Below are 25,646 nucleotides of genomic sequence, written 5' to 3'. Positions count from 1 at the left end.
TGAAAACAGAGCAACATAACTATATAGTCATTTTAGGACAGGTCACATCTTCATTCCTCACTGCCTGTAGAAGTTTTTCCTCACAAGAAACAAAATCAACATCTCCACTCTGCAAAGCTCACCTGTGAAATAATACATTTATGAAATTTGACATAATCCCAGCGGGAAATTCTAGCTGTGGGTGAGCTGCCCTGCAAGAGCAGTGAGTCTGGAAGGGCCCAATTACACTGGGGAAGATTTTGGAGCAGGAAGGAGCAACATTTCCATCGGTCCGAGTGAGCATTCTATTACATCGACAGGGAAACGGGATCAGCACCTTCAGCCTGATCCTCTGTTTCCTGCAGAGGTAGAAACCTCAGCTGTAGTTGTGAGAGAGAAGGCAGAAAATCTGGTACTGCGACCTGCAATCCTTTCTCACATGGCTTGAGACTGAAGTTACACAACTGCAGGCAAGGACGATCAGAAGGCAGAAACACTCATCAAACCGTGCACAACCTCCTCCGCCCCGGCCCAGCCCAAGCCCCTGGCTCCGAGTGGGAAGTTGTGGCTGATCCATAAACAGCCAGTGACATGGGGGAATCCAGAGGCGCAGGGCTCGTTTATCTCAGGAAAGGATGAAGGTGATTTTCTTGTTTAACGCTCCCAGATGATTCTGAGAAAGCATTTAGAGTGTGGTACGATGGTATTTAATGTTGAGAAATCATGTTTTCAGCAGAGTGGAGTCACTAATGATCACAGAAGCAGTTTCCCCCTGGAATCTTGTATTTTAGAGAGGAACTAACGAAGTTGCTGAAAATGCTTTTTTTCCCCTACGTGAGCCTCAAACCACTTAAAGGATTCACCCCAGGTGAGGAAACATAGGACCAGAAGAAACCTGTCCTCTGTGACAGACTGGCAAAACAGTCAGATTATTTACCATCTTGGGTGTAATTTACAATAATTTACAATTAAAACAGTCAGATAATTTACAGTCTTGGGTTACTTCTTCTACCCATTTTGCTTCCTTGCCAGTTACAAACACAGTCTTCCCACTCCTGAGCGGAAACAAGCTCTTTTCTGCTGGGAACGGGCGAGGGGAACCAGAGTGAAGCTCACCTGCAGAACGCTGCAAATAAACAGCAAAAGCAATAAAAACGGCAAGGCTGTTCCATCGCAAGCCCCGTCACTGACTCATTGCGGGTCTTTAAGCCCGCACACAGTCCCTGTTAGGGATGAGCAGGCCTGGTTGCAGCGTGGCTAATGACATTGACTTTCAAGTAGTATTTTAAAACTCTTGAATAAGAGCTGTTTCATCAAATGCGATTTGCTCGCTATATTCATCACCTAACAGTCCAGCTGGGCACAGTGACGCTGCCTGAGGGACAGCCAGAAGAGAAGTCCCAGCAGGAGCTGCATTGATCGGGTTAGAGCTGGCCTGGCAGACCAGGGACTGGAGCAACAGAGGCTGAGGTGGCTCAGGAATGAAGAAGCCAAGCAGACTTGTAAGAAGAGTTTTCCTCTAAACCTTCCAAGCTGTGCCTAAATTTGGCCAATTCTGGTAATTTCTGATTTTCAGGAACTCCTACAAATAATTGTTTAATACAGAGTTGGACAGAAAATTAAATTAAAATAAAACAAAATAACAGACAAAAGTCAAATCAAAGAAAACTTCCTATATGGGAACGAAGCAAAGGGACAGAGGAAGGGATAAGCAATCTTTTACAAAGTTTAAAATTCAACTTATGGTTTTTCACCTCTCTCAGTGAAAGCTTGATCTCCTCTCTCCTGGATCCTGCTGAACAGCTCTCCTCCCTCCATGCTGAAACAACACAGAAAAAAACATGTTATGTGAGCAGAAAAGATCAATTTAACACCTGACTGTGCATCCACATAATCCCACAGAACCACGGCAGGAATGGATTAGAAGACATCACAGGTCTCCTATGCCAATGCTTCCTAAACATCACATGCATTTGAATCAATGCTCAAAGGTGCTCTGATATGGAATTAACAGAAAACTAAACAAGACCACAGAATTCCAATGCTTTCAGTTTAACGTACCCTGACACAAGGAACACAGCACACAGAGCTGAGAAGTCAGCCTGGCACTGGGGGCTGACAGTAATCTTGGTTTATCTAAGGGCTGGAAATGAAGAGAAAAAGAAGGAAGGAAGCAAAGATACTGAAAAGGATTATTAATTTATCCCCAGAGAAGAAGACAGTAACTGTGGTGTTACAGATCAAGGAGAGGAGAAGTTAGAGTCAAAATAGTAGCACAAAGAATCATGTCAGATAAGAGGATTTACATCTCAAATTGGAAGCCAATTACCAGCACAACGCATCATATTTGTAGAGACATATCTTTCGAGATTGTATTAATTAGTCAATGCTTTAATGAAGACAATTGTCGTGGAGTACAAGGAAAATGTATTGTCTGTTTAAGGCTCCTCGTTTTCCCATCGCACGAGATCCTGGAGCAGCTCTACACTCCCCTGCCAGCTCCACAAAGACAGCAAAAGGCTTGCTGTGCAAATAAAAACGGTGCTGCTGAAGAAGCTCCCCCACCTCTCCCTTGCGCCAAGACCTCCTCCCACTCCCTCCCCCTCAAAGAGCCAGGCTGGGCTGGGTGTGCTGCCACCGGTCCCTACCATTCCATGACAATGAGGAGGCATCTCTTCCCATGATGTATGTTCTCATAAACATCCAGGACATGGACAATGTGGGGACATCCTGATGCTCGCCAGTGATATTCCACTTCCTGACGGGCTTTGGGGTTGTCATAGAGGAGCTGTGAAGAAATAGGAGAGCAACGTCAGTGAGGCAGCACCATTCTGCTTTCAACTGGCACCTCCATGCGTTTGAGCTCAAAGATGGTGACAAAGGCTACTCTTGGCGCTTTCTCCAGCCACAGGATCCCAGACCATCACAAGACTTTCCCCATCTCTGGCCTGTCCAGGTTCCTAGATTGAGGGCTACAGAAACACCTGGTCCTTTGGAACTGAAGGACCTCGAGTGGCAGCAACAAGAGATTCGGTATCAGAGATGCAGGCAGACCTATCGCACCCACCTCAGCATGGGAAACAGCAAATTCTTTTTCCTACTTGATTGCAGTACTTGCAGACAGGGGAGAAGCCCTCTGCTAAGGACAACCATGCTCCTGCCTGCCCCTCAGCTGCTGGCAGGAAAGACCTATAGGTGCAATGCAAACCCTTGAAGCTCGGTGAGATGTAAACCAATAAGACCTTCTCACTAACTCCAAATGTGCTGCTTAAACACGACACATATTCCTGACCCCAGAAAGGGACCTTTGGCTATCGAGATGACCTTCTTTCTGTCACATGCAAGGCTGGTTTATTTCAAAGGCGCTAATCTCTAGAAGGGAGGCAAGAGCTCATCTTTCCTGATCCTGCAACCCCGCACACCAGAAATGTGTCCCTTCCCTCCTGAAGAACAGCTCTGTGTCAGGCTCTGCAACAGGAGCACAGTGCTGAATCATCCCTTCTCTTCTCTGCCTCCTCTCTCTAGACACCACTAACACCTTGTGACAGAGACACTCTCTTTATTGCACTTTTAGACAGTTCCTACATAATACGACTGTGATCCGAGTTTGATACTTTATGCTGTATAGTAATCATTGTAATGATGGAGCAGCAACAAAACTGATGCTACAGAAAGCATTGTCAAATGCATTGGAACAGAATAAGAAGCAAGCATCATCTCTGACCTATTCACCGTAGAAAAGGACGACTACAGCAGCAGGGGAGGAACTGTTTTCAAGCAGGCGAACAAGAAGTGAAGCTCCTCTTGCTCAGGTTTGCTGTCAGGCACCAGGCAAAACAACTGCAGGGCAATGGCTGAAAACAAGTATTAACACGTAACCTGTCATTAGGGACCTGAGAATCAGCCCAGGAAAACGAGATTGCTTTTCCATCCAGCTGCCAAACGAAGGCACCAGTAGTGTCACAGACACCTCTCAATGCAGGGAAACACGGGCTTAAAGGGCACAACACAAGAAGGAAGTGACAAATCCTGGTTTCTATTGACTCCAACACAGACAATTTGCATCACTGGGAAAAAAAAGCTTACACTTGGATGCTTCACCATCCCTTTCAGCAAAGCAGACACAGTAACATGGTAGGAAAGGCTCGTAACACTTTATGAAGTGCCAGAGAAGAGCTCGGGAGCGACTGGGCAGAAGTTAAGGGGCTTCACTTCTTTTCCAGGCTGGGAACAGGAAAAGGGTGACAACTGCTCCCCTGCCAGGCTCACCAGGCTCACGTTTCTGTATTTCTGTGAGCACAGAGAGGCTGCAGAAGGGGACAAGCGGCCTCAGGAGGGCTGCTGGCTCCTTAGCCAGATGGGCAGCGAGCCTCGCCTCTGTGACCACCCCTCAGCTCTGCTCCAAAGGCTCCAGCAAGACACCAGATTTTCAGTGGTGCGAGGAGCTGAAGAAGCTTTCATGCCGAGTTCAATGCCCTCACAGCCAACCTACTTCTTCTACAGCTGCCGTTCTGCACCCAGAGCACACCCGTTAGAGATCATCCGCCTCTTCCTTCCTGCTCCAGCCTGGCTACAGCCTCATTTCCAACACAAATGACTCCCTAAAGAAAGAGATGGCTCCAATTTGGACAAAAAGCCCATTAGCGAGTCCAAGCGCAGTCGCTTTGCTCCTTTCAGCCATCAGCCCATTCAGCAGCTTTCCCTTCCCAGCCCCTGTGGCCCAGCTCAGCAGGACTGTCCATCAGCATTTTCCCCTCTGCCCGTCTCAGTTTGGGCAGCTGCCTAGAGGGCTCCTTAAGAGTTCATTAAATTACATGTGCATCAGTGAAGCCCGAACACCCTCAGGACTAACTGGGTTGTTTAGAAAAGTGTTACAGGGTTTACCGCTAAGATATCACTGGATTAATGCCACTTCTGAGCAGGACGCTCCAAAAACCTTCTCATCTCTCCTGTGCTACTAATTAGGCACAACCTTTCTCTTTACTAATGTGAACCTCATTATAATCTGTGAGCCTTGCGTTTCCAGAAGCTTTGTTTTTCATGTTTGTACCGACTGCTTATGAAAATGGTTTCGCAGAATTGACTTCTCACTCTCAAAAGAGCTTTTACAGGGCGTTTTGATAGACACAAGGATGCTGCAGTCTCTTTTCTCCACCCCTACAAGTAAGTTTCAGGCACTCCTCAGTGCCAAACCCAAATCTACTCATGTCAAGATGACACCTGGAGAAGCAGAGAAAAGGAAATGCAAAAATAAAGAGCAGACACACATCCCAAGCAGCATCCGCTACGTCAACCAACCATTAACCTTTGGATTTCTCCTTCTGAGCCTCAAAAAATAAATTAAATCTTTTCCTTATGTCTAAAACTGGAAGCTGTAACTGTACCTTTCAAGACACCTTCAGGACACAGACACCTGCAAAATGAAAGGCAGGCAGGGCTGAAAGCACCAATTTCTACAAAATTTAGGTGGCAATTTAGAAAGACAGACTGGAATTCGAGCCCTGTGGTTAAATTTAAACTTGTAAAAGACACAAATGGACATTCTGGCATCTTCCTGAGCCTGAAGACAGCCTGTGCTCCTCTTGCTGCAGTAGCTTTGAGGAGACTACAACCAGGATCCCCCGACACTCTACAACCGTGCAAAGGGAGTCGTGAACAAACGCAGAGTTTTGTGTAAGTTTTCCAGCAGTGCTGGTTTGAAAGAAGAACATCTCTGACAAACAGCACCAGCTCAAGGAGCCCCCAGTCACCCCCCGAGTTCCCAAACGGTTCAGCTGAGTCACAGCTTCTCACAATGGGCTGGGGCAGGATCAGGGACCAACTGAACCCAAAGCAGTGGGACCAGCAGGGCAAGGGAGGGGATTCTGCCCCTCTACTCCAATCTTGCAAGACCTCACCTGGATGGAGTCCTGTGCTCTGTTCTGGAGTCCTCAGCATGGGAAGGACACGGAGCTGTTGGAGCAAGTCCAGAGGAGGCCATGGAGATGATCCAAGGGCTGGAGCACTTCCCATATGAGGACAGGCTAAGAGAGTTACTCACGCAGAACTCTCAACAGAAGATCAGTTTTATAACATCTATGCTATTTTCCCCACAGGAAGGCTTTCCATTCTTCAATCAGAAATGGGACCAGGAGAAACTTCCAGTCCTAGGAGTCCTCAATGCATAATACTGATATACAGGCACTTAAACACAGCTTTAGTTATTTTTCTAGCTGGGAAAGATTTTCTGTTCAGACATAAGCGGGTAAATGTTGAACTTCTTTGGCTTTTTTTCCCCTTTGCACGTAACTGTTAGAATCACAGAATCACTAGGTTGGAAAAGACCTCCAGGATCATCGAGTCCAACCAGGGGACTGACAAAAATGCTGAATCCTACAAATAAGCCCTGGAATCCAAATTCACGCTAATGCACAAACTAACACCATTTGCTGCAGAGCAGCTCTTCCAGCCATTCTTGATTCAAGCGGGGTTGATGGCAAAAGGAGCCTTTGATAATGCTTTTTTCATCTCCTCCCTCCCCTACGCTACAAAATAAGAAGGGGTAGAAAAAAGAGCTGTCACTACGGCTTTGGACGTTCTGTCTTTCATTACATCCTGATTATTTGCACTACATCGATTAATGCAATGTTAACAATCTTTATCTGCTTCCAGATCTCTTCCTAAGGGATAAAGCCACCCTTTGTGGTAGAACGCTCGAGGAATTGAAATTACCAAGGTTTTCGTCTCCCCGCAGCAGCAGCGCCAGGCACACAGGCTGCAGCAAGAGGCAGGGCTGTGCCTTTTTGCCGTGGCAGCCCGGCAAGCAGGGAAATCCACATATGAATCTCAAAGAAAGCATCGAACTTGTTCTTAAAATAAAAAATAGAGCAAATTCCCACACGAATTATTTAGCACTGAAGCATCAGTCTACAGGCAAGGGATAAAACCAGGGCAGGCACAGGCAGGTCACTGCTAAATCATCACTTGTCTTCTCTGCTTTTACTTCAAATCCAGTCTAGGCTGTTAGACATTAAACCTGCTTGGAGGCTTCATTGGAACAGCTTTCCCAGTTCCTGCAGCGCTGTCCTAGCTGCTCCCACCACCAATCGGTGTCTCCACCAGTGCCCGGGTGGCCAGCCAGGCCCAGGGGCGCATGGCTCCAAGGTAATACCGGAGCACAGCCACGGAGCACGGGTTTCTAACACTCCTGCCTGTGGCACCTAATCCTTTCAGCCAAGCACAACTCCAGGCTGGGCAGAGAACGGATTGAGAGCAACCCTGAAGAGAGCGACTTGGGAGGCTGGCACTCTACGACCCTACAACCTGAGGTCAATAAACAAGACATACCACTATTAATTCTCTAATTAGACATGCACCTTGCCACGTGCTCTGCAAAGGTCAACTGTCTTTGCTCATAAATGTTAGTGGAGATACAGCAAACAACTGAAACAGCAGAGCAGTCGGCAGCACACTTTTCATCCAAAGGTGTCCCCTTGCACACACGAGGTTTGCACAAAAGGCTCCACCCTGGGCAGCTTCTTCCAGTACTTCACCAAGCTTTCGGTAAAGCCATTTTTTTCCCTACTATCCAGTCTAAACCTCCCCACTACAACGTGAGGCCATTTCCTCTCGCCCCATCTCTTGTGACACAGGAGAAGAGACCAGCACCCACCTTGCCACAACCTCCTTTCAGGAGGTTTCACCTAGCTCTTGGGAATCTAACTGGAGTGACTCTGGCCAGTGTCATATCAAACGCTCATTCCTGGAATCCGCCACCTGTAGGAACTTGACTCATCTTCAAAAATCAAACAAACCTCTAAAACCTTCAGGAACCACGTCCGTATGATTTCTCTAGTGCTTCCAATCACTGCTATACATGTTTTCACACTCATGTTTGTGCAAGCTCTGCCGCTGGCATTTTCAAGCAAGGATCTATATTTCTAAGTCACAAGTCAGTAGATTGCTCAGTGGCTGATGGTTTACGGTGCGTTAGGCATGAAGATCCTTGGAATTCCTTACTGTGTACAGCACAGATGTGACAGAGAATGGTGTGAGTGAATGGAAACAAAACCACGCAGCATTCACCAGAGGCTGGAAACGCAAAGGAAACTATTAAGAGAAAGAGAAAAGTAAGTTGCTCTCTCTAGACTTTTTGTGCTTATTTTGTCTGAAAGCATATTCTAATGCCAAGTAAACTATTACATAGGAAAGGAAAGAAATAAACTGCGGGAAGGGGGAATTCAACAGATGGAGGCTACACAAGCAAGTGTCAGTGCAGCAGAACTGCAATTGGTGTTGCAGTTCTCACAGATTCATTCTGCTCTGTGCCGTAGCTCAGCCGCCCAGGGTGCCAGCGCCACAAAGGCAGAACAGAGCAGCTGAAATGGAAGGGTGTTATAATAAAATGAAGAGTATTTCCTTCGCATTCCTAAAGAGCTTTCCTCTCCATTCCTGCACTGTGTTGGCTGCCTCATGACTACACATGGAAAAGGAAGAGGAGGATGATCCCAAGAACATTTGGGAGTCTAATGTCTTGGCTAAAGCAGCCCCATGCTGAGGACCACACGGGGGTTGTAAAAATGAGATGTAGCAAAAGCACCGCTGAACGAAAATCACACCAGGAATTTCAATCCTTTTCATCCTTCCAAGCTGAAACATCCATCCGTTTCCCTCTCTCAAGACACTGTCTTTTCCCTCCCGCTCCCTGCAGCGGTGTCTGCTTGTGCTACACTGCACTGTTGGCTCGCTTCCACAAGTCAGCGTGCCTGGAAGAGAGAAGTCTGGGCTGGAGAAAGGGGGAGGAGGGAGCAAGAAAGCTGGGGCAATACAGAAAAGGAACTCGGAAGACCTTTCTGGCCTAAAGTCACCTGCCCAATTCCAAGTAACATTAGCACCATGGAAACAGCTGCCCCATGGAAGCATTAATGACTTCCGAGGTGATGATTTCACAGAAGCAGTGTGCCATCCAGTACCGTTCTCCTAGACATGACACATCAGGGACTCAGGAGAACACACCCACAAAAAGCCATGTTAGCAGGGAAGCAGATTGTGTGAGCCGTGCAGCTGCTGGCCTTGCAGCAGAGCCGATCCACCACCGCGTGGCAGAGCCCATCCCATAGCTTTGTTCTCTCGTCGACAGCCGCCCAGCTGCTGGACATACTGCGCTACAGGTACAAACCCCAACAAATACCCAGCATAAGACAATGAGACAGAGATTTCAATCCCAGGATCCAGCAGTGCTCTCTGGCGCTTCAAAGACGAACTAGGAAGGTTTCATTCTGCAAAACCATCAGACTTAAAGATCACCGAGATCCATATTATAAACACCATAGGGTTGAGGATTCACTTCAGAGCTCATCCAAGCCACATTTGATAACAGCATCCCCTTTGGCTAACCAAACCTTCCAAAAAGGCATTTGTCATTGCCTGCTGCAAAGTTCGGGTCATCTGACCAACAGTCATAGAATCACAGAATAGCTTGGGTTGGAAGGAACCTTAAAGATCATCTAGTTCCAACCCCCTGACATGTCCCACTAGACCAGGGACACTCCCCTTTGCCGCCCTCCGTGCTGTCAGCCGGCAAACACGGTTGCCATAGATTCCCTTATTATTGATAAGCTGTTGTGTTCAGTGTGTGTTTATTATTTACTGTACCTTTAGCTCAGACATCCCATCTCCAGGGTTTTATTAGCTGGGTAAGGTTTGCGCAGAATTCCAACACATGAAAAAAACCAGACAGGACACGCACAAGCCCGTGCCCCAACCCGAGCCTCCTGTCTCTCCCGCGATACCCTAATATGGACTCTGTGCCGCTCGGGACACGGGTTTAACCACACCAGGCGATGTTTGGATTTTTCCAGATACATTAATATTCTTTTACACAGCTGAGCTGTCAAAGCCCTGCCACTTAAAACTGACAACAGCAAACAAAGCCTCTATGGGTTATTTTCCGACCAGGACCATTTGCAGCACTTGCTGCAACCACTGCCCTCACCTTGAAGCACCTGTAGAAGAAACCCTGCAGCAGTTTAAACACCCAAAGTTCTGATCCAGGCTGAGCAATGAGGAAAGTTGTGTAAAACAAAGTGAAGAAAAAGAAATGAGAGCTGCATAATTCTCATATTCCACTTCTGCCTGTTTCTCCCCTCTGCTGGAGAGCTGCGTGTCTCCCACTCTGGTTTGACTTTGTAACATCGTATTGACTACTTTGCTCTTATTATTCTGCATCTTTCACTTCTACTTGAAAATCATTTACAGAAACAGGGGACCCAACAACCTCGCACAACCCTCACCATCCTTTACTGTAGCTTCATCATTTGCTTTGCTCCAATTCAGCCTCATTTTCTAAGAGGACTGGAAGTAGTAAGGAATAAAAGAATTGAATAAAAGACATTCTAACTTAATGCCCACCCAATTCGACAATCAAATCTGGGCATTATCTTTATTACACAAAATTGTGCCACTACACTGTTTTTAAAAACAGGGATGGGGCAGCTACAACTTCCCTGGGCAACCTGGGCCAGGGCATCGCCACCCTCAGCGTTAAGGATTTCTTCCTAATTCCTAACCTAAAATCTAAATTCTAATGTCTAACCTAAATCTAACCTAAACCCTTACAATTTAAAGCCACCCCCCCTCGTCCTATCACTCCAGGCCCTTTGGAAAAAAGTCCCTCCTTGTCTTTCCTGGAGCCCCTTTCAGTACTGGAGCTGCTCTAAAGTCTCCCTGGAGCCTTCTCTTCTCCAGGCTGAACAACCTCAACTCTCTCAGCCTGGCCTTGTACTGGAGGTTCTCCAGCCCCTGGGATCATCTCCATGGCCTCCTCTGGCCTCACTCCAGCTGATCCACGTCCTTCTCCAAGCCTCTCACTGGAGCAATCAAATCAAACACAAGAAGCAGACAAACTTCAGCACGTTCTGCCAGGTAAAATCAAGTTTTCCTCCTCACAAATTTGGCAGGTTTTAAGCTGCAAAGTATAAACCTGTGTAGATCTACAGGAAAATGTCAAGTCGAACTTGGAATGCAGATCTCATGGGCCGGGTGTTAACTCTCAGTCCCGTGGGTCACCACAACCCCAGACGCAGCGTGGTTAGGTGGAGCTGCGCAAGCAGCACGTCATCTATTCTGGGACCACTTTTCCCTACATCCACGATTTATATTACATGTGGAAGCCCGAGGATTTCCTGAGAATGGCAATGATTGCTCACAGTCAGTGAGAAAACAAATCCAAGGGCAAACCTGAATCCCTAATTCAAGCCAAACTCCAACAGACTTTGCAGAAAAAAAGGCAGAAAGGAACTTAACATTTTTGTTTCGGTTACTCATGCTACACGTTTCATTTTGTTCTATATTTGTGGTTACTAACAAGCCTCCAGCGGGCTGCAGTTCCCAGTAATTAATGTTTATTTGTTCTTCTTTTCCTAAATAATATAAATTTTGGCTCTCGTGTTCTCACACAAAGATAAATCCAAACATGCAAAAGGGCAATAAGAAGTATTTCATTTTGAGCTAACGAGCTCTATGATTTCAGTAAAGAGGAGACACGCAAATAATATAACAGAGCTTCAATTTCTATGTAACTAGTAAAAAAATGTTAGGAATCATGAAAAATTAACTAATTGAGGAGTATATCAACTGTAAAGAAAAAGCAGAGGAAAGAGAGAATACACATCTATCTTCAAATTTAAATACTTGTTTGATTTTTAAAGCACTCTTACCTTTTTCCTCTTCAGTGTCTGCCTTATTAAACGAAAAATAAGCTACTGAAATCTCCAAATTTAATAGTTTAGGAGAAGATTAACATCCAGTTTAATCACACTTCATAAGTATAGTTTCTATTTATTAAATGCTGAATGGATCCAAGAGAAGTGAAAGGGAAGAAATACAAAGACTGATGTCTCGCAGATTATTTTCCCCTTGTATAATTTTTAATAATAAAATGGAAGTTTTTATATCGAAGGAAAAATTGACATTTACTGACATTTAGCAGTTAAAATGTAATCCTTCCAGAGAATGAATAGCAGGAAAAGGTGGGGGTGGAAGAGAAGGGAATCAACTTCTGCCCTAATTACAGGGAAGAAAAAATGTTAAATAGCATTGAATAAACTGAACAAGAGCACAAACCCATGAGTATTTGCAGACGAAGTTTTCCCAGGCATGGAGAAGGATGTCAGAGGTCCCAGGAATAGTGATTTGGGGCTCCCCAGAAATATTCCCTACAAAACAAGCAGCCAGCTACAAACGCTGGCTGGTGATCAGTGGCACTGACCTGGAAAGAGAGACCATCACCCCTGCTGTCTGCTGGGTGCCAGTCATTTGTCGCCAATGCCCACACGGCTCCGTCCGCAGAGGACTCTATTGACTCTTTAGGAAAACACTTTATAAACTTAATTAACCCATTTAAAAAAGCAAAGAGGAAAAGCCCCACAAGTTTCACTCTATGTAGATGTGAGCTGAAATACAAAACATCAGCCAACATTCCTGCATGATCATGCAACAAAATGTGCAGAGGGATCTAAAGATTGACTACGGCCCAAAGGTATTTAGATGAAGAACTTGCAGATTTAGATTAAATGTGGTATGAAAGTGTCAATTATCTTGATTAAAGTTAATTTATTTTTTAATTACAGTTTAAGTATTATTTGAAGGCTTGAACAGGCCGTTTAAGACAACTCAACGCAGCTCGATTTCTCAGTGGGGTCTCCACCCTGGAAAAGTCACTCCTCCTTTGAACCGTTTCAGGTTAAGCAGTTGAAAATGAGGAAGCTTCACCCTGGTGAACTCTTACAAAAACTCCTGATAGACCAGGGAGCTTTGAAAGGCACCATCCTTCAGAGAAGGTGAGGGACCTTTGGGTAACAAGAAGCAATCATAAAACAGAACCTTAATTCATATTAACAAGGTATTAACGGTGCTAAACTCAACTGACGAGCATTTAATGCTCTTGTGCACATAAAGTGGGGAGTAATGCAGTCATCTACCAGCAATGCCCTATGCAGCAAGAAACCAAGTGAAGATGAACACATCAGTGCAAATCATTCTTAATATAAACCAGTGCAGCGTTCCTCAGTGATGAAAACCAGCCCTGGTGGTGTTTAAAACATGGGTAGATGTCATACTTGGGGACATGGTCCAGCAATGGACTTAGCAGGGCTGGATTGATGGTTGGATCCAATGATCTTAAAGGTCTTTTCCAACCAAAACCATTCTGTGATTCTGTGATGTCGGTGTGCTATGCACATGAAAAGCTGGTGACTAGCAGTCTTATTAACATCACCTTCCCCTGCCAAGTCATGCCTGTTTTGATTTGCTCAAACACAGGGCAGCGGATCAATTTTAGAAGTCAGAAACAACCATTTTGGTCTGCCGAGTCAGCACATCCACAAGAAACAAAGGTGAAGAAATCAGCCCTGGAACACGTGTGGCTGGGGCTGTTCAGCACACAGTCCAAAGTCACAACATGCTGAACAGGCTCAGATAACTCGTATTTAGAAGTTTTACATGAACAAACACAGAGAATCCAATCTCCTCAGGACCTCTGATGCTTGGGATAGATGGGAAAGACGACAAATGAGAAACTCCTCACCCAGCAGTATCATGGGTGCTTCCCCACCCTGTCCTTAAGTGACTGCCACCCAGCCCTTTCTCACGCTGACTCTACCCAAGCTCAAACCTTTTCCAAACCTGCCCTCCTGTGAAACACGCTCCTTTCCTTGCAGGATACCGGCAAACTCCTGCTTTCATTTTTAAATTCAAGTCCTACACAGTTATTAGCTCATACTGTCAAAAATCAAGACTGCCACAGATACCAAGAATTGGTTCGGGGTATTTTGATTTAACAAAAAATTATTATCGCTGTGTTGGATGTTTTATTGAACCAGCACTTGTGAGAACTTTCTCCCTATTTCCCCCGTGAGACTTGGCTTTGGGGCACAAACACACAACACTGCAGTCCTGCTCCCTCCCTCCCACCTCCCCAGCGGTGACTCAGACAGCAGAGAGGTGGGAAAGACTCAGAATTAATTGCTCGTGTATAAAGTCTTTGATCAATAATGCATATTGCTGTTTTCTCCTCCCCCCTGCTGCAGCGAGAGGTGAGTTTCTGTAGCTCTCAAGTGTCAGTGGTGACAGGCGTGTCAGCCCAGGCCAGGCTGGGCAGTGGCACTCACCGGCCAGAACAGAGGCGTGTCTGGCAATCAGGGCTTCCGAAATGCGACTGCAACTGAAAGTCACTCTCACACTCTCTCCGCCTCCAAGAGGCTTTTAATCACAGCATCTCAGCAACAGGAAAAAGCTATTACAGAGCTGAGAGACTGGAGGAAAATTCCACTTGATCCCCATCCACCAGAACCGAGACTGTTTCTAATTTCATCGACCTTGCCTCATCCACCACTCTCGCTTTGTCCGCCTGCTTCCCAGCAATCTGGTGCCGGAAATCCTGTGCGATGCTACTTTAGGTTTCCAAACAAAGAAAATCAACTCAAAAAACCATCAACTAAATCTGATAAATCTGGAAACAGACCTAATTCCAGAAGACAGAACAGCTATCCAGAGATTTTGCTCTCCATAAGCATGACTTCTGTACCATCAACTCCAATGCAGAGCCAGCTGCTTATTAAGAAAGTGACAGAAATAAACAGTAAGTCTGGAGCACAAATCTTGTGAGGTGCAGTGAGGGACATGGGTTTTTTTTTTTTAGCTTGAGGAAAGGAAGCTGAGAGGAGATCTCATCACTCTCTGTAGCTCCTGAAAGGAGTTTGGAGTGAGGTGGATGCTGGTCTCTTCTCCCAAGTAACAGAACAAGAGGAAATGGCCTCAAGTTATGCCAGCAGAGGTTTAGGTTGGACATTAGGAAAATTTCTTCACTGAAAGAGTGGTGAAGCCCTGGCAGAGGCTGCCCAGGGCAGTGGTGGAGCCTCCATCCCTGGAGGGGTTCAGAAAGCATGTAGACATGGCACCTGGGGACATGGTCTAGTAGGCACAGTGGGGTTGGGCTGATGGTTGGACTGGATGAGCTGGGAGGGCTTTTCCAGCCTCAACGATTCTACAAGAGGAAGTTTCACCAACATTACACTGTTTGCACTTCCATGGGCCAAGTCTGGTAAAAGTGCTTTCCTGCCCTGCCCTTCACAGGAGGGTTAAAAAAAGGATCTAAATACAAATGGCCTCTGCGAAAAGTCTATTTTCCTTTTATTTACACCTTAGTTCAAACAAGAACAACTCACCCAGGAAGACACACCCTTCCCTGAAACTCTTGCGCAAGCGATGGGTGCTACAGGCAGCTGGGAAGCGAGAGTGAAGCTGCAACTCCCTCTCCTTGGACAGGGGGGCATCCTACACCTGCAGCAGCCACACACCTAACCCAGACCAAGCAATAAGATGCCTTTTGCAGCTCAAAATTTCATTACTTACCCTGACAGCTTTGTAATTATAAGTTGTAACCGCACGACCTAGAAGACCACGGCTAAATTTGCGCACTGTATGGGAACTACAGGGTTTTTCTTCACATTTGCAATACTCAGAGACGTGCATTTTGTCTCTTGAGATCCTCACGGCATTGCTACCACCCAGCTCCTGAGGCGATGAAGTTCACAGGTTAATAATGCATTAGAAAATACTTTCAAACAATGCCCTTCTCCCAGGTCAATAGCAGCGAGGCTTCATTCCCACCTCAGTAGATGAGTGCGTCAGAAAACCCATCCCAGCAGGTTTGATGGGAGCAGGTTTCACATTACCAGGAGACGTGAAAGGACTGATCGTTCTTCATGTTATCATTCATCAGCAGACACCGAATGTGGGTCAAAGAGAGTAGTGCTCGACTCTCCTTCTTCACCAACGTTCCCCTACAGGTTCTGTGCGTACGCAAGGGCTGTTTTGTTCACAGAAGAATGTAAAAGCAGACACCAGAGCAGCACCCTCGCGAACAGCGGCTTGAGAGAGCAGGAAGAGTCTGAGCACCAAGGACCCATTGAGCCTCATCACCCTCCCAAGTGTCAAATTTTGACTGTAAATTGATTGGAAAGGGAAGAGCAGAACAAAACGAAAGGCTTTTCCTCTCCACAAAGACAATGGAGATGTTGTACCGTAGCGTGGCTGTGGCAAGGGCCTTGGCCAGAAGACACAGCCCCCTCCCCTCCCTACCTTCCAGCGCTGACATCTCTGGTGCTAACGGCTCCGTTGCTGTGGAAACCACACCGCTTCCCACAAAGCCACATTGACTAAAAGCAACATGTGGGAAAACGGAATAAGGCCTTGGGAGAAATGACTCCTTTACAAGAAAAATACCTATATACGTTTTTGGTTAAAAATGAAGCAAATAGAGGGCAGTATTCCTCATCATTAGACCTCCAGGTGAGGAGAACCCCAGGCAGCACCGAAGCCCAGGCCTTGGTAAACCCCAAATGAGGTTTTAAGGACTCTTTGTCCCTGAAATACATGGTAGAGCAGGTGCTAAGGAGGACACAGGTGTCCTACATAGAACACAGCTGTGCGAGACGGCTGCTCCCCATCCAGTTCTTAATTGCTCTCCTTTGAAAACAAAAATAAACCCCAATTCCCCCCAGTGCAACAGAATCCAGCTGCGGTTACGGCTCGGTGCTTTCACAAGGCTCACAGCTGATTCACACCTAGGCAAAGCGCTCGCCCCGGCCAAAATCTCACCGCACGAGGCAGTTCAGTGGATGAAGAGCATGAGTCACTCCCTGCCGCTTCCAAACAGTTCCTGTATTCCCAAAGCGCCATCCAAAAACACAAACAAAAGGAAAAAAGGGTTTTCTGAGCTCTCCCCTTACAACAGGTTTAATAAATCTGTCCTCAACCCTGGCTGACACGGAGCTCAGGAGCTGCCGTAGGGCCCGAGGCTTGGAACGCCAGCGTACTTAAGAGTATCCAAGAAAAAAGAAATAATCCTGGGAAAAAGCCCATGGAGAAGAGCCAGAGTTGGAATTGGCAAGACTTAAGATCTGTGAACGGGGCAAGTTTAATAAGATTGGCTCCTTAGCCACAGTATCTGAGATCACTCATAAAGGTGGCACATTCAGGGGGGTTTGTCTGGGCTGTTCTAAGGAAGTCCAGCAAGCAAACTTTTCCAGAGGAAAAATTAGTTTTATACACATTTAATAATTGCTTTTTTCCTCAAAACAGGCCAGGGAAGCTCCAGGGCACAGTACCCTGTATTCCAAAGATACAGGAACCAGGAGTCATGCGTGATTTACATGCTGAGCAAGACTTCTCTCTCTTTTCAATGCCTGGAACATTATAGCTTAATCCCATTTACGGAGCTTTGAATCATCTTAAATCCGTAAGAAGTCTGTGTAAAATACCACAATCCACGCAGTTTATAGACTCTAATCCAGACCAAGCACACCATCGGCTCTCACTGGTGGCGATGGGAAGCGGTTCTCACGGTTTCCCAATTAAGTAATTGGGCATCTGCTCTCCCCCTCCAAACCAACCACAGCTCTGCCACATTCCTTTCCATGGAGGTCGCCACCGTTTCTTACAGTGCGAGAGCCACAACGCAACCAGTTCAAACAACTCCCCCGTGCCCAGAGAAATGAGGATATTCCACACAATCCTAAAGTCTGGCGTTCTCAAGTCCTATTTAACATGGAAAAATTCCATAGCAAGGGAATGCATGCACACCATAATGAAATGGGACCATTTTCAGAGTCAGGCAAATATTAACTGCAAAAACATAGAACCACAGAATAGTTCAGGTTGGAAGGGACCTTAAAGATGATCCAGTTCCAACCCCTCTGTGACAGGCAGGGCCACCTCCCACTAGATCAGGCTGCCCAAGGTAAAAAAAGACGCATGCAAGCCATGACATTCAGGTGTGGCCCTGAATCTTCACAACTTATAGAAGAAGTTTTCAGGTTTTTCCAGTCTGGGTATCTCTCTAGATGCTATTGGCACAAGTAAATGAGGCTGAAGTACACCTGTCTGGTAAATGGACTGTAGAATTCTTGCTTAATGTTCCCTCATGCTAAAGGAAAACCCAGTTGTCCATAATGAGACATCCAGCTAGCATGAATCAGTGAGGTTTTACTTCAGTAAAGTAAGGATTTTTAGTAAAGTAGGATTTAGACTCTAAAAAGTGGAAGGAGAGATGGAGAGAGGGGTCTTCCCACCCAAAGAGGGTGTCAAGTGGCTAATGCGCACGTGCTCTCCCTCCAACCACCTCCCTCGCAGCTCACGTCAGGCTCACATCAATAACACTTTCTCAGATCTTTGAGCCTGGGTGACACACCTTGATCTCCCCACAATCTGCTTTGCTGCCACACCAGTCAGGGTTTAACCTGTGCCAGCCTGTGAGCAGGCTGGGAGAGAACACAGAAGGTGCCAAATTGCATCAATATAGTTTTGTTTTTTCAAGACAACTTTATGGTTTATAGAATTTGCCTTTCTCTTTGCACTTTACAAGCATAATGCGCTGCCACTGAACCTCGTCAGAACTTACTGCATTTGGGTGCCGACCAAGCCCTTTTTAATTTTTTAATTATTTGCTGTATCTCAAACAAGAAGCAGACCAGTCAAGAATGTCAGATCTTCAAAGTAAACTGATAAAGTCCCTCTTTTTCTACTCTGGAAGGTGCCATCCTGGCCCAAATACAAACAAAGTGCTCAAAGACTCGGGTCCTGGATGACTCACTGGTTTAAAAACAATTCTTGCAGCAGTAGAAGCGACCCACTTTTTGATCGACTGAATGTTATTTTAGGTATTTTATGCATATTACATAATACTTACCAAGACAGTCACCGAAGGATAGAACTCAAGACCCAGACTCATGCTCTCCGTATTTTAGGTACTCCTCCATACACTGGGGGCTGCCATTTAACTGGAACTTTTATGAACTCACATTTGTTCAAGGCTTTGATCTACAACATGGAGCTGCTGGAGTTGATTACTCATACTCAGCTGTGTTACCGACACTGAATTTACTGTAGCATGAGATCAATCAGTATAAATAGGCTGCAGGAAACGTGGTAGGTGAGAGGAAACTACAAAATCCTTCACTAAAAAGTGCTGCTTTCCTCCAGACACCTCCAATCCCTCCAGTAAAGCAAGAGCTCCTTCATCCTGCACAACTCAAACCAACAACTACACTTAGTCTCCTGAATTCCCACCACAGTTCCAGCTCAGTATAATGTTATTCTTCCTTGCTCTAAAAATGTTTAATTCCTCATCTGGCATCATTTTCTTCTCTTCTAAAAATGCAATCTACAGCATCTAAGATGATTGTCAACATTTCCTATCCCACAATCCATCATCAGCCTAAAATAACCTGCACTTTCCCCACACGCATGGCCTTCTCCGCCTTGATCATCATCTTATTTCAGGCAATTGAGATAACTCACAACACAAATACTTTGGGCTGTACTGTCTCCTGTTTGTGAGCAGCCACGACGCAACGTCCAGGCATGTGAACCAAAGCCAGACTACCCAGCAGCTGGCTTGCGTGGCGTAGAGTTATTTGACATAAGCAGAATAATTAAAATTGAGCGAGAGTTAGGAACGCAGCTCAAGACTAAATGAAGGTGATGCAGAATGCCCATCTTTCTCCACAGCGACTCCTCTTTGGAAAGCAAAATAACATTCTTCATATAAACCTGTGTGTGGTTTCCAAGAACCATTTTGGGAATGACTTTTTTTTTTTTTTTTTCAGAATTTCTTTCTCCATTACCTGCTTTCCTTCCTTCTGAGCACAAGGTCACACTAATACTCTTACAGGTAACAGCAGAGCCACCTACTCTGTCATTATCATTTATATCATTCACCAAAAGTTTTTTAAATCTAAAGGGCAAGGAGTTTGTTCATTTTTGTGTTTACTTTTTGCTTTATTTATATTTCAGCTTCATCTGTTTGTCTTCAAATCAGCAAGTCATGTACGCTCTGTTGTTGGCATTAGCGGCACAAGGAATTTTCCATGATGCAGTTCATGGCTGAACTCACTGTTTATTCTAGAGGATGAGGCCTAGGAACCAGCGGGTCCATCCGGTCAAGCATTACAAGAGGCTGCCCAGGGCAGTGGTGGAGTCTCCATCCCTGGAGGGGTTCAGAAAACGTGCAGACATGGTGCCTGGGGACACAGTTTAGTAGTCACGGTGGGGTTGGTCTGGATGAACTTAGAAGCCTTTTCCAACCTCAATGATTCCATGAGTCATGTACCCAACCTGGGAGCCTCGGGTGGCTGTGAGGCAGCCACAGCACACGACGCACAAGCACAGCGTTCGGGGGCAGAAGCGTTTCACAACTGCTGTACTGTTACTCAGGAGCGTTCATATCAAAAGTACCGATGCACCCATAACCGACGATGTCCTTTGTTTTACTGAAGTTCCGGGGGTCCTTGTTTTGCTGCTATGCCTGAATTGTCCTTCCTTCTCTTCTCCGGAAAAGAAGCCACATCTGTGGACTGAAGGAGAATGGTATTCCAGTGACCCACAACACAGTTCTTGGATCCTGAAATATCCACCCAAATCCTGAAGCTGCAGATGCAAAGAAACCCCAATGCCCCAGAGGAGCGCTCTCTAGCTCTCTTTTTTTGATCCCAGCTCTGAGACCTTTCTACTGCCTTTCACAAAAATAAAGTAGGTCATCACACGCATTGAAATACTATTTTGATGCCACTTAGCAAGCTTTTGTACCAAAAAAAAACCCAAAAAGAAGGGAAGGAAAAAGAAAGAATAAATGAGGAACTGTAGGTGGGGTCTTTGTAATGGGAGGCAAGTCCCAGGAGTCCACATTTATCCTCACAGGTAGTGAACTATTTCGGTCCCCTCCTCTCCCTAAAAAGAGAGAGGAGTGTGAAAGAGCAGAGAACGCTCACACCGACAACAGCGTTACAGGAGCAGAGGTTAAATTTTAGCCCCAAGAGGTAAAGTGAACGAAAGGGGGCAGGCTGGCAAAGAAGAGTAAAAATAGAAGAGTGATTAGACTTCACTTGACTGCTATTTCTGGATCAGCCACAGAACAAGATCCGAGAAGGTTTTCCATTTGCAAGGGAAAGAGAGAGACTATAACCCGGTTCCCTTCCAGAAGGCCCCAGCCCTGCACAGCAATTTCGTTGATGCTTCTACTTTTCTAAATCCCTGCGCTCTCACTGTTTGGAAACAGTGCTGTCCAGCCAAAAATGTCATTATGCGTCTAAGTGAGTAACCGTATCAGACTTTCTGGAGCAGGGCAGCAATGAGGGTGGCATTTCAATCTAACAGGAACAAAGCCGACAGCACATTGTAAAAGCGTGTAGCAAATCACAATGTCAAGCAGAGTAAACGAAGCCACATAATGCTTTCAGAAAACAACCTAAAGCCCCGCAGTATCTCCGAGAGGATGTCTTGTATTTTCCCACTCTGAAATGATTAGTGACATTCCAACCACGGACACGGGCTAAAGATGACACAGGGGACCTCCCTGTTGCAGTAGGTCGTGCTTGACTGATACGTGGCTCCGGGGATGAAGGTTTCTGCCTGCGCGAGTCCTTTCCTCTCGAGTCCCTCAGTCAGAATTCCTTCCATTGCATAATTTCCATGCAGATCCTGGCTGTGCCCCCAGACGAAAGAAAACCTGCAGGCACAAAGCAACGCCAGCTGCCAAGTCAGAAGCTGCTTTGATGGGCAAGTTCAGTGCACAGAGAAACAGACTATCACACTTTATCTTCAGCAGTGGGAGAGATGTTTTTCCTTACCCAGGAGCAGGTTACACACTCAGCGCCTGAAGTATTCATCCACAAATATACATCGATCTCAGTGCACGCTGCACAAGCAGCCTCTGGAAAAAAAAAATCCACCCAAGACCTCTTTTTTTTCCTGTTCAACTTGCAATTCACTCTTTACATTGCTCTTTACCTGTCAGGCCAGTTGTTTGTTTCTGTGACGGCTCCATCAGCCTCCACTTTCTATTCCTGTCAGTGAATGACAACCTTGCCACCACACCTAGGGAGGATGAGCAGCAGTGAGGCAGCAACGCCGAGGCCCTGCTGTCCCTACACAGAGAATTCTGCACTAAAGGTGTTTCTGAGCACTCTTTTCCCAAGTTTCTTATCCCTCTTCCATAACTGTTTTGACCAGATGGCTCACTCTGAAGTCAGGGATTTGTGTGGCCCAGTTCAAGTTTCATGAGAAACAACAGGAAAAACAGCCTCTGAATATTTTCAGCCTTGCAAATATCTCGGAGGTGGGAAAAGATCTATCTCTTCTCACCCGTTAACCAAGCACAGTTTTTATCCTTCCTTTTTGGGTAATCTTCTCATTAGACCATCTTTGGCGAGCACAGCAGATTCTCTCTGGGCTGCTGGCAGTTTTACTTAATTGCATATTTAACTTTTTATTCAGCAGTTAAACTCATAAAGATGAGAAATACCTACACACAAGCAGCAAACTGTTATCCATCTTTTAAACTCCCTAGAGTACTCATAAACCTCTTAATACTTCTGTCCCTTGCAGAAGTGCACACCTTCCACAGCTGGGGAGGGATGACAAACACAAATAATGCCATTTCAGGGATGTATTAGCCATTACTGACAAAACTCCAGCTTGGGAAGCGGCGGTGCTTTGGTCCTGAATATACTTTAAGAACTCAGAAAAATCAGACAATTCAAACCGTGCTAAACAGAAACTGGTACTAGATGATCTACCACAGGTTCCTCCTCAGGCAGAGGACACGCTGTTGGGCACAGCAGCTTTACCTCTTGGCTCCCATTCCCCAACGGTGAGCGCTGAATTAAAAGCTTATTTTACAGATGCTATTATCCCTAGGAATGTACGTCCTGTTCGATTCCAGAGCTACAGAATTTGCTCTAGAGCACATTTGTTTCCATTGGATTGCGCTGTGGGATGGCATCTTGGATTTTAACGTGCTGCGAATGCAAAGCCTTGGAAGTACCAGCGGTATATGATCAGCAGGAAAGCCGCTGAACTCCTCAGGAACAGCAGAACAGCTTCCGTCTTAACTGTTACCCTTCGTCACCATATGCTAAGTATGGAAATTAATGTTGATAGCACTTCAGAAGGATCTGATTAATGGATCACCTCAGAGCTGTAAAAACCTGACACTCCCCTACGCAGGTGCAGAACTCCAGTACTACCAGTTTGTTCACCAAAACCTCCAGTTTCCCCAAGGGGTGAGTCAGCTACACAAAGCTCATTAAATAAAACAGTGCAATAAAGAAAACAAGAGTGTCAGAAATGTGTGAATTAATCAGCAAGTTATTGTATTATAAACTTTTCTAGTTCCTCTGTTAAAGAAACTTTGCAATACCCAAAGCTACCAGGCATTTCCAGTCTGCTCTACCAAAGCGCAACGGATTTGCCAGGGACGGCAGCTCTGCCCCGGTCAGGGGGAGACCTCAGCAGAGCTTCTAGATGACCGCTAGCAGATTTGTCCTATGCTCAGTAAACATGGAGCACGAGGTTTAAGAAAAGGAAGCCTACCTGAAAGCCTCCTAGACATCCCAACTAATCAGATTAACACCAGCAAGGACTCGGTAACATTCTTAATTGGGACAATTCCTTCAGCTGGTTTTCGGTTCTACCTCTTAGAACCACCCTCCTTCTCCTTTGAGCTGCTTTTTTTTCTGACAATGTGCTTGCAGAGCATCAAGGAAATCTTCAAGTTTAAAAGCTGCAGAGCAAAAGGCAAGCAAGCTTCGTGTTCTTTAATGAATAGTTATTGCTCCACTTATTTAAGTGGTACTTATCACCTAAGTATCCACTAAACTTACTTGCTAATGCTGGTGCAATCAGTGCTTTCCCAGGGAATTCCCTTCTGTAAATGGATCACAAAAATAAAGAGGAGAATAAATGAGTAAACAACTGGAAATGCCTCTTTAAAAAAACCTCTTGAAAGGAAGGAAAGACTGATGAACACTGAAATACTTCTCAGTTCAGGCCTGTTCCATTGAACAAGATCCAAAACAGTTTCTTCCCCAAGTATTGCATAGTACGTTCATATAAAATCTAGCAAGCTTTATCACAGGACACATCAAGACAGTGTTCTCTCCTCTGCTTTTTTGCCTTTTAAATATGAACGCAAGAACTTCACAGCTGGTAACATTCTTCTGGAAAATCAGGCAGAATATTCTGGAAAAGACTCAAGTTTGGACCACAATGTTGTAAATAACAGTAAACGTCTCTGTATTCAAACGCTTCGTGCAGCGCGCTCTGTGAAGGGTGAGCCACAGAAACAAGACAAGAAACAGAACCAGTAGCTCTGGCTACTTGTGAACTCTGGCCTCCAAACCATAAATAAGGGAAAGAAGAAAAGCCTACTTACCTTCAAAGCACATTTCTGACCTGTCTCCTTGTTGAAACACTCCAGGACTTTGCCGTTGATTCCCAACCCTAATACCCGTTTGGAGAGTTTGTAGTCATCCGTAACTGCATGTTTTTTTATCTCTAGCTTGACATGGGCTGCTCCTCCAGGCAGGGATTTCACGCTGCTCTTGTTATCCACGTGGCTCTCTGGCTGGGATTCCTGTTCACTTTCATTTTGTTCCATATCAGGGAAGAGCCCGAGACGACAGGGATACCCAACAGGCTCCCTGTGTGGTACCCTCAGCAGAGTCTCTCCTATCAGACGATCAAACCCCGGGCCTTCACACAGTCCATCTGCTCACCGTTTACTCCTGAGTAAAAACGTAAACGAGAATTAGGAACTGGTGTTGACTAATGTTCTCAAACCTAATCACGATGCTACCTTCCTTTCTTAACAAGATGACCAGGAGCTGGAGACACTCGAAGCGGAGGTTCACCCCAGCAAACACACTGTTTAGCGGTCACTCCAGTTCCCGTACACACACCTATTGGTCGTGGTTAAGAACAACTGCGTGTCCTGCAACAAGTGCCTGTGCGGACTAGAGTGCTATCCAAGCTCTACAACGGAGTAGAGATCATCTCTGCTTCAAGAAGCTGATAAACCTGCATCAACAGCTGGCGCCTCAGCTTTTTACGTAGAGATCTCCAGAACGCACCCCCTCAACACTCCAAATTCGGCAAGAGACCCACAAATACCTGGTTCCCAGCCCATCGAGAGCCACACCTGGACTCAATCCCTCAGGGGAAAATGCCTGGATCCCACCACCTCACAGTGGGGCAGCGGGATGGGGTCCCACTCCACAAGGGGCAACAGGATGGGGTCCTACCTGAGAAGGTCACTAGCCTGGATTCGACCCCAACGCCTGGGAAGCCTCAGCACCGCCCCATCCCCTAGGATGAGGAGCAGAGGCGACGTTGCTTTGAAGACCCCCAACCCACCCCAACGGAGCGTGGCTCCCAAAACCCTCCCCCGGGGACCCCAGGAAGGAGCAACCGGTGCCGGGGCCCCCCAGCCGGGCGCACGGGGCGGGGGGCTCCAGGGAGCGAATCCAAGGGGTCCCCGGAGGGGCTCACAGCACTGGATCACGGTTACCTGCCTGCGGCGGCGCGGTGAGGCCCCAGCCGACGCTTCCCGGTGCGGAGTCCCGGTAGGCGGGGTTTGACTGAGCCCGCCCCGCCCGCAGCGGGACCCGCACCGGCCAGATCCCCGGGGGAACCGGGAGGTTCCCCCGGGGATCTGGCCGGTGCGGGTCCCGCGTGGGGTTTGAAGGGGCTGCGGGGCGCAGGGGGACATGCCCCGCTTGGAAAGGCACCGGGCGCGTTAGGAGGTTAGCGGGGAGGCGAAGCCGCCTCGGTGGAAACGGGAGGGAGCGCAG

At 46.4% G+C, this 25,646-nt stretch overlaps 1 protein-coding gene across 5 annotated transcripts in view; it reads right to left on the bottom strand.

The window, feature by feature from the left end:
• The window catches only part of MAPKAPK3 (MAPK activated protein kinase 3), a 96,038-nt gene that overhangs the window by 9,328 nt on the left and 61,064 nt on the right, over window positions 1-25,646 (bottom strand). For 2 of the 5 annotated variants that reach the window (XM_069865875.1, XM_069865877.1), the window contains 3 exons: window positions 24,230-24,581; window positions 2,628-2,767; window positions 1,734-1,798 (listed from right to left, as the gene is read on the bottom strand). In XM_069865875.1, the coding sequence (XP_069721976.1) occupies window positions 1,734-1,798; window positions 2,628-2,767; window positions 24,230-24,454 (430 nt within the window). In that variant the 5' untranslated portion in view covers window positions 24,455-24,581. Of the gene's footprint in view, window positions 1-1,733; window positions 1,799-2,627; window positions 2,768-18,706; window positions 18,798-24,229; window positions 24,582-25,363; window positions 25,502-25,646 lie in introns of those variants that run through there. The other 3 variants (XM_069865874.1, XM_069865876.1, XM_069865878.1) reach the window with 3 other exon arrangements.

This window comes from Phaenicophaeus curvirostris, chromosome 11 (assembly GCF_032191515.1).
Source record: "Phaenicophaeus curvirostris isolate KB17595 chromosome 11, BPBGC_Pcur_1.0, whole genome shotgun sequence".
Taxonomy (NCBI): domain Eukaryota; kingdom Metazoa; phylum Chordata; class Aves; order Cuculiformes; family Cuculidae; genus Phaenicophaeus; species Phaenicophaeus curvirostris.
Note: the sequence above shows the minus strand (reverse complement) of the source record. Positions and strands in the feature narration are given on the sequence as shown.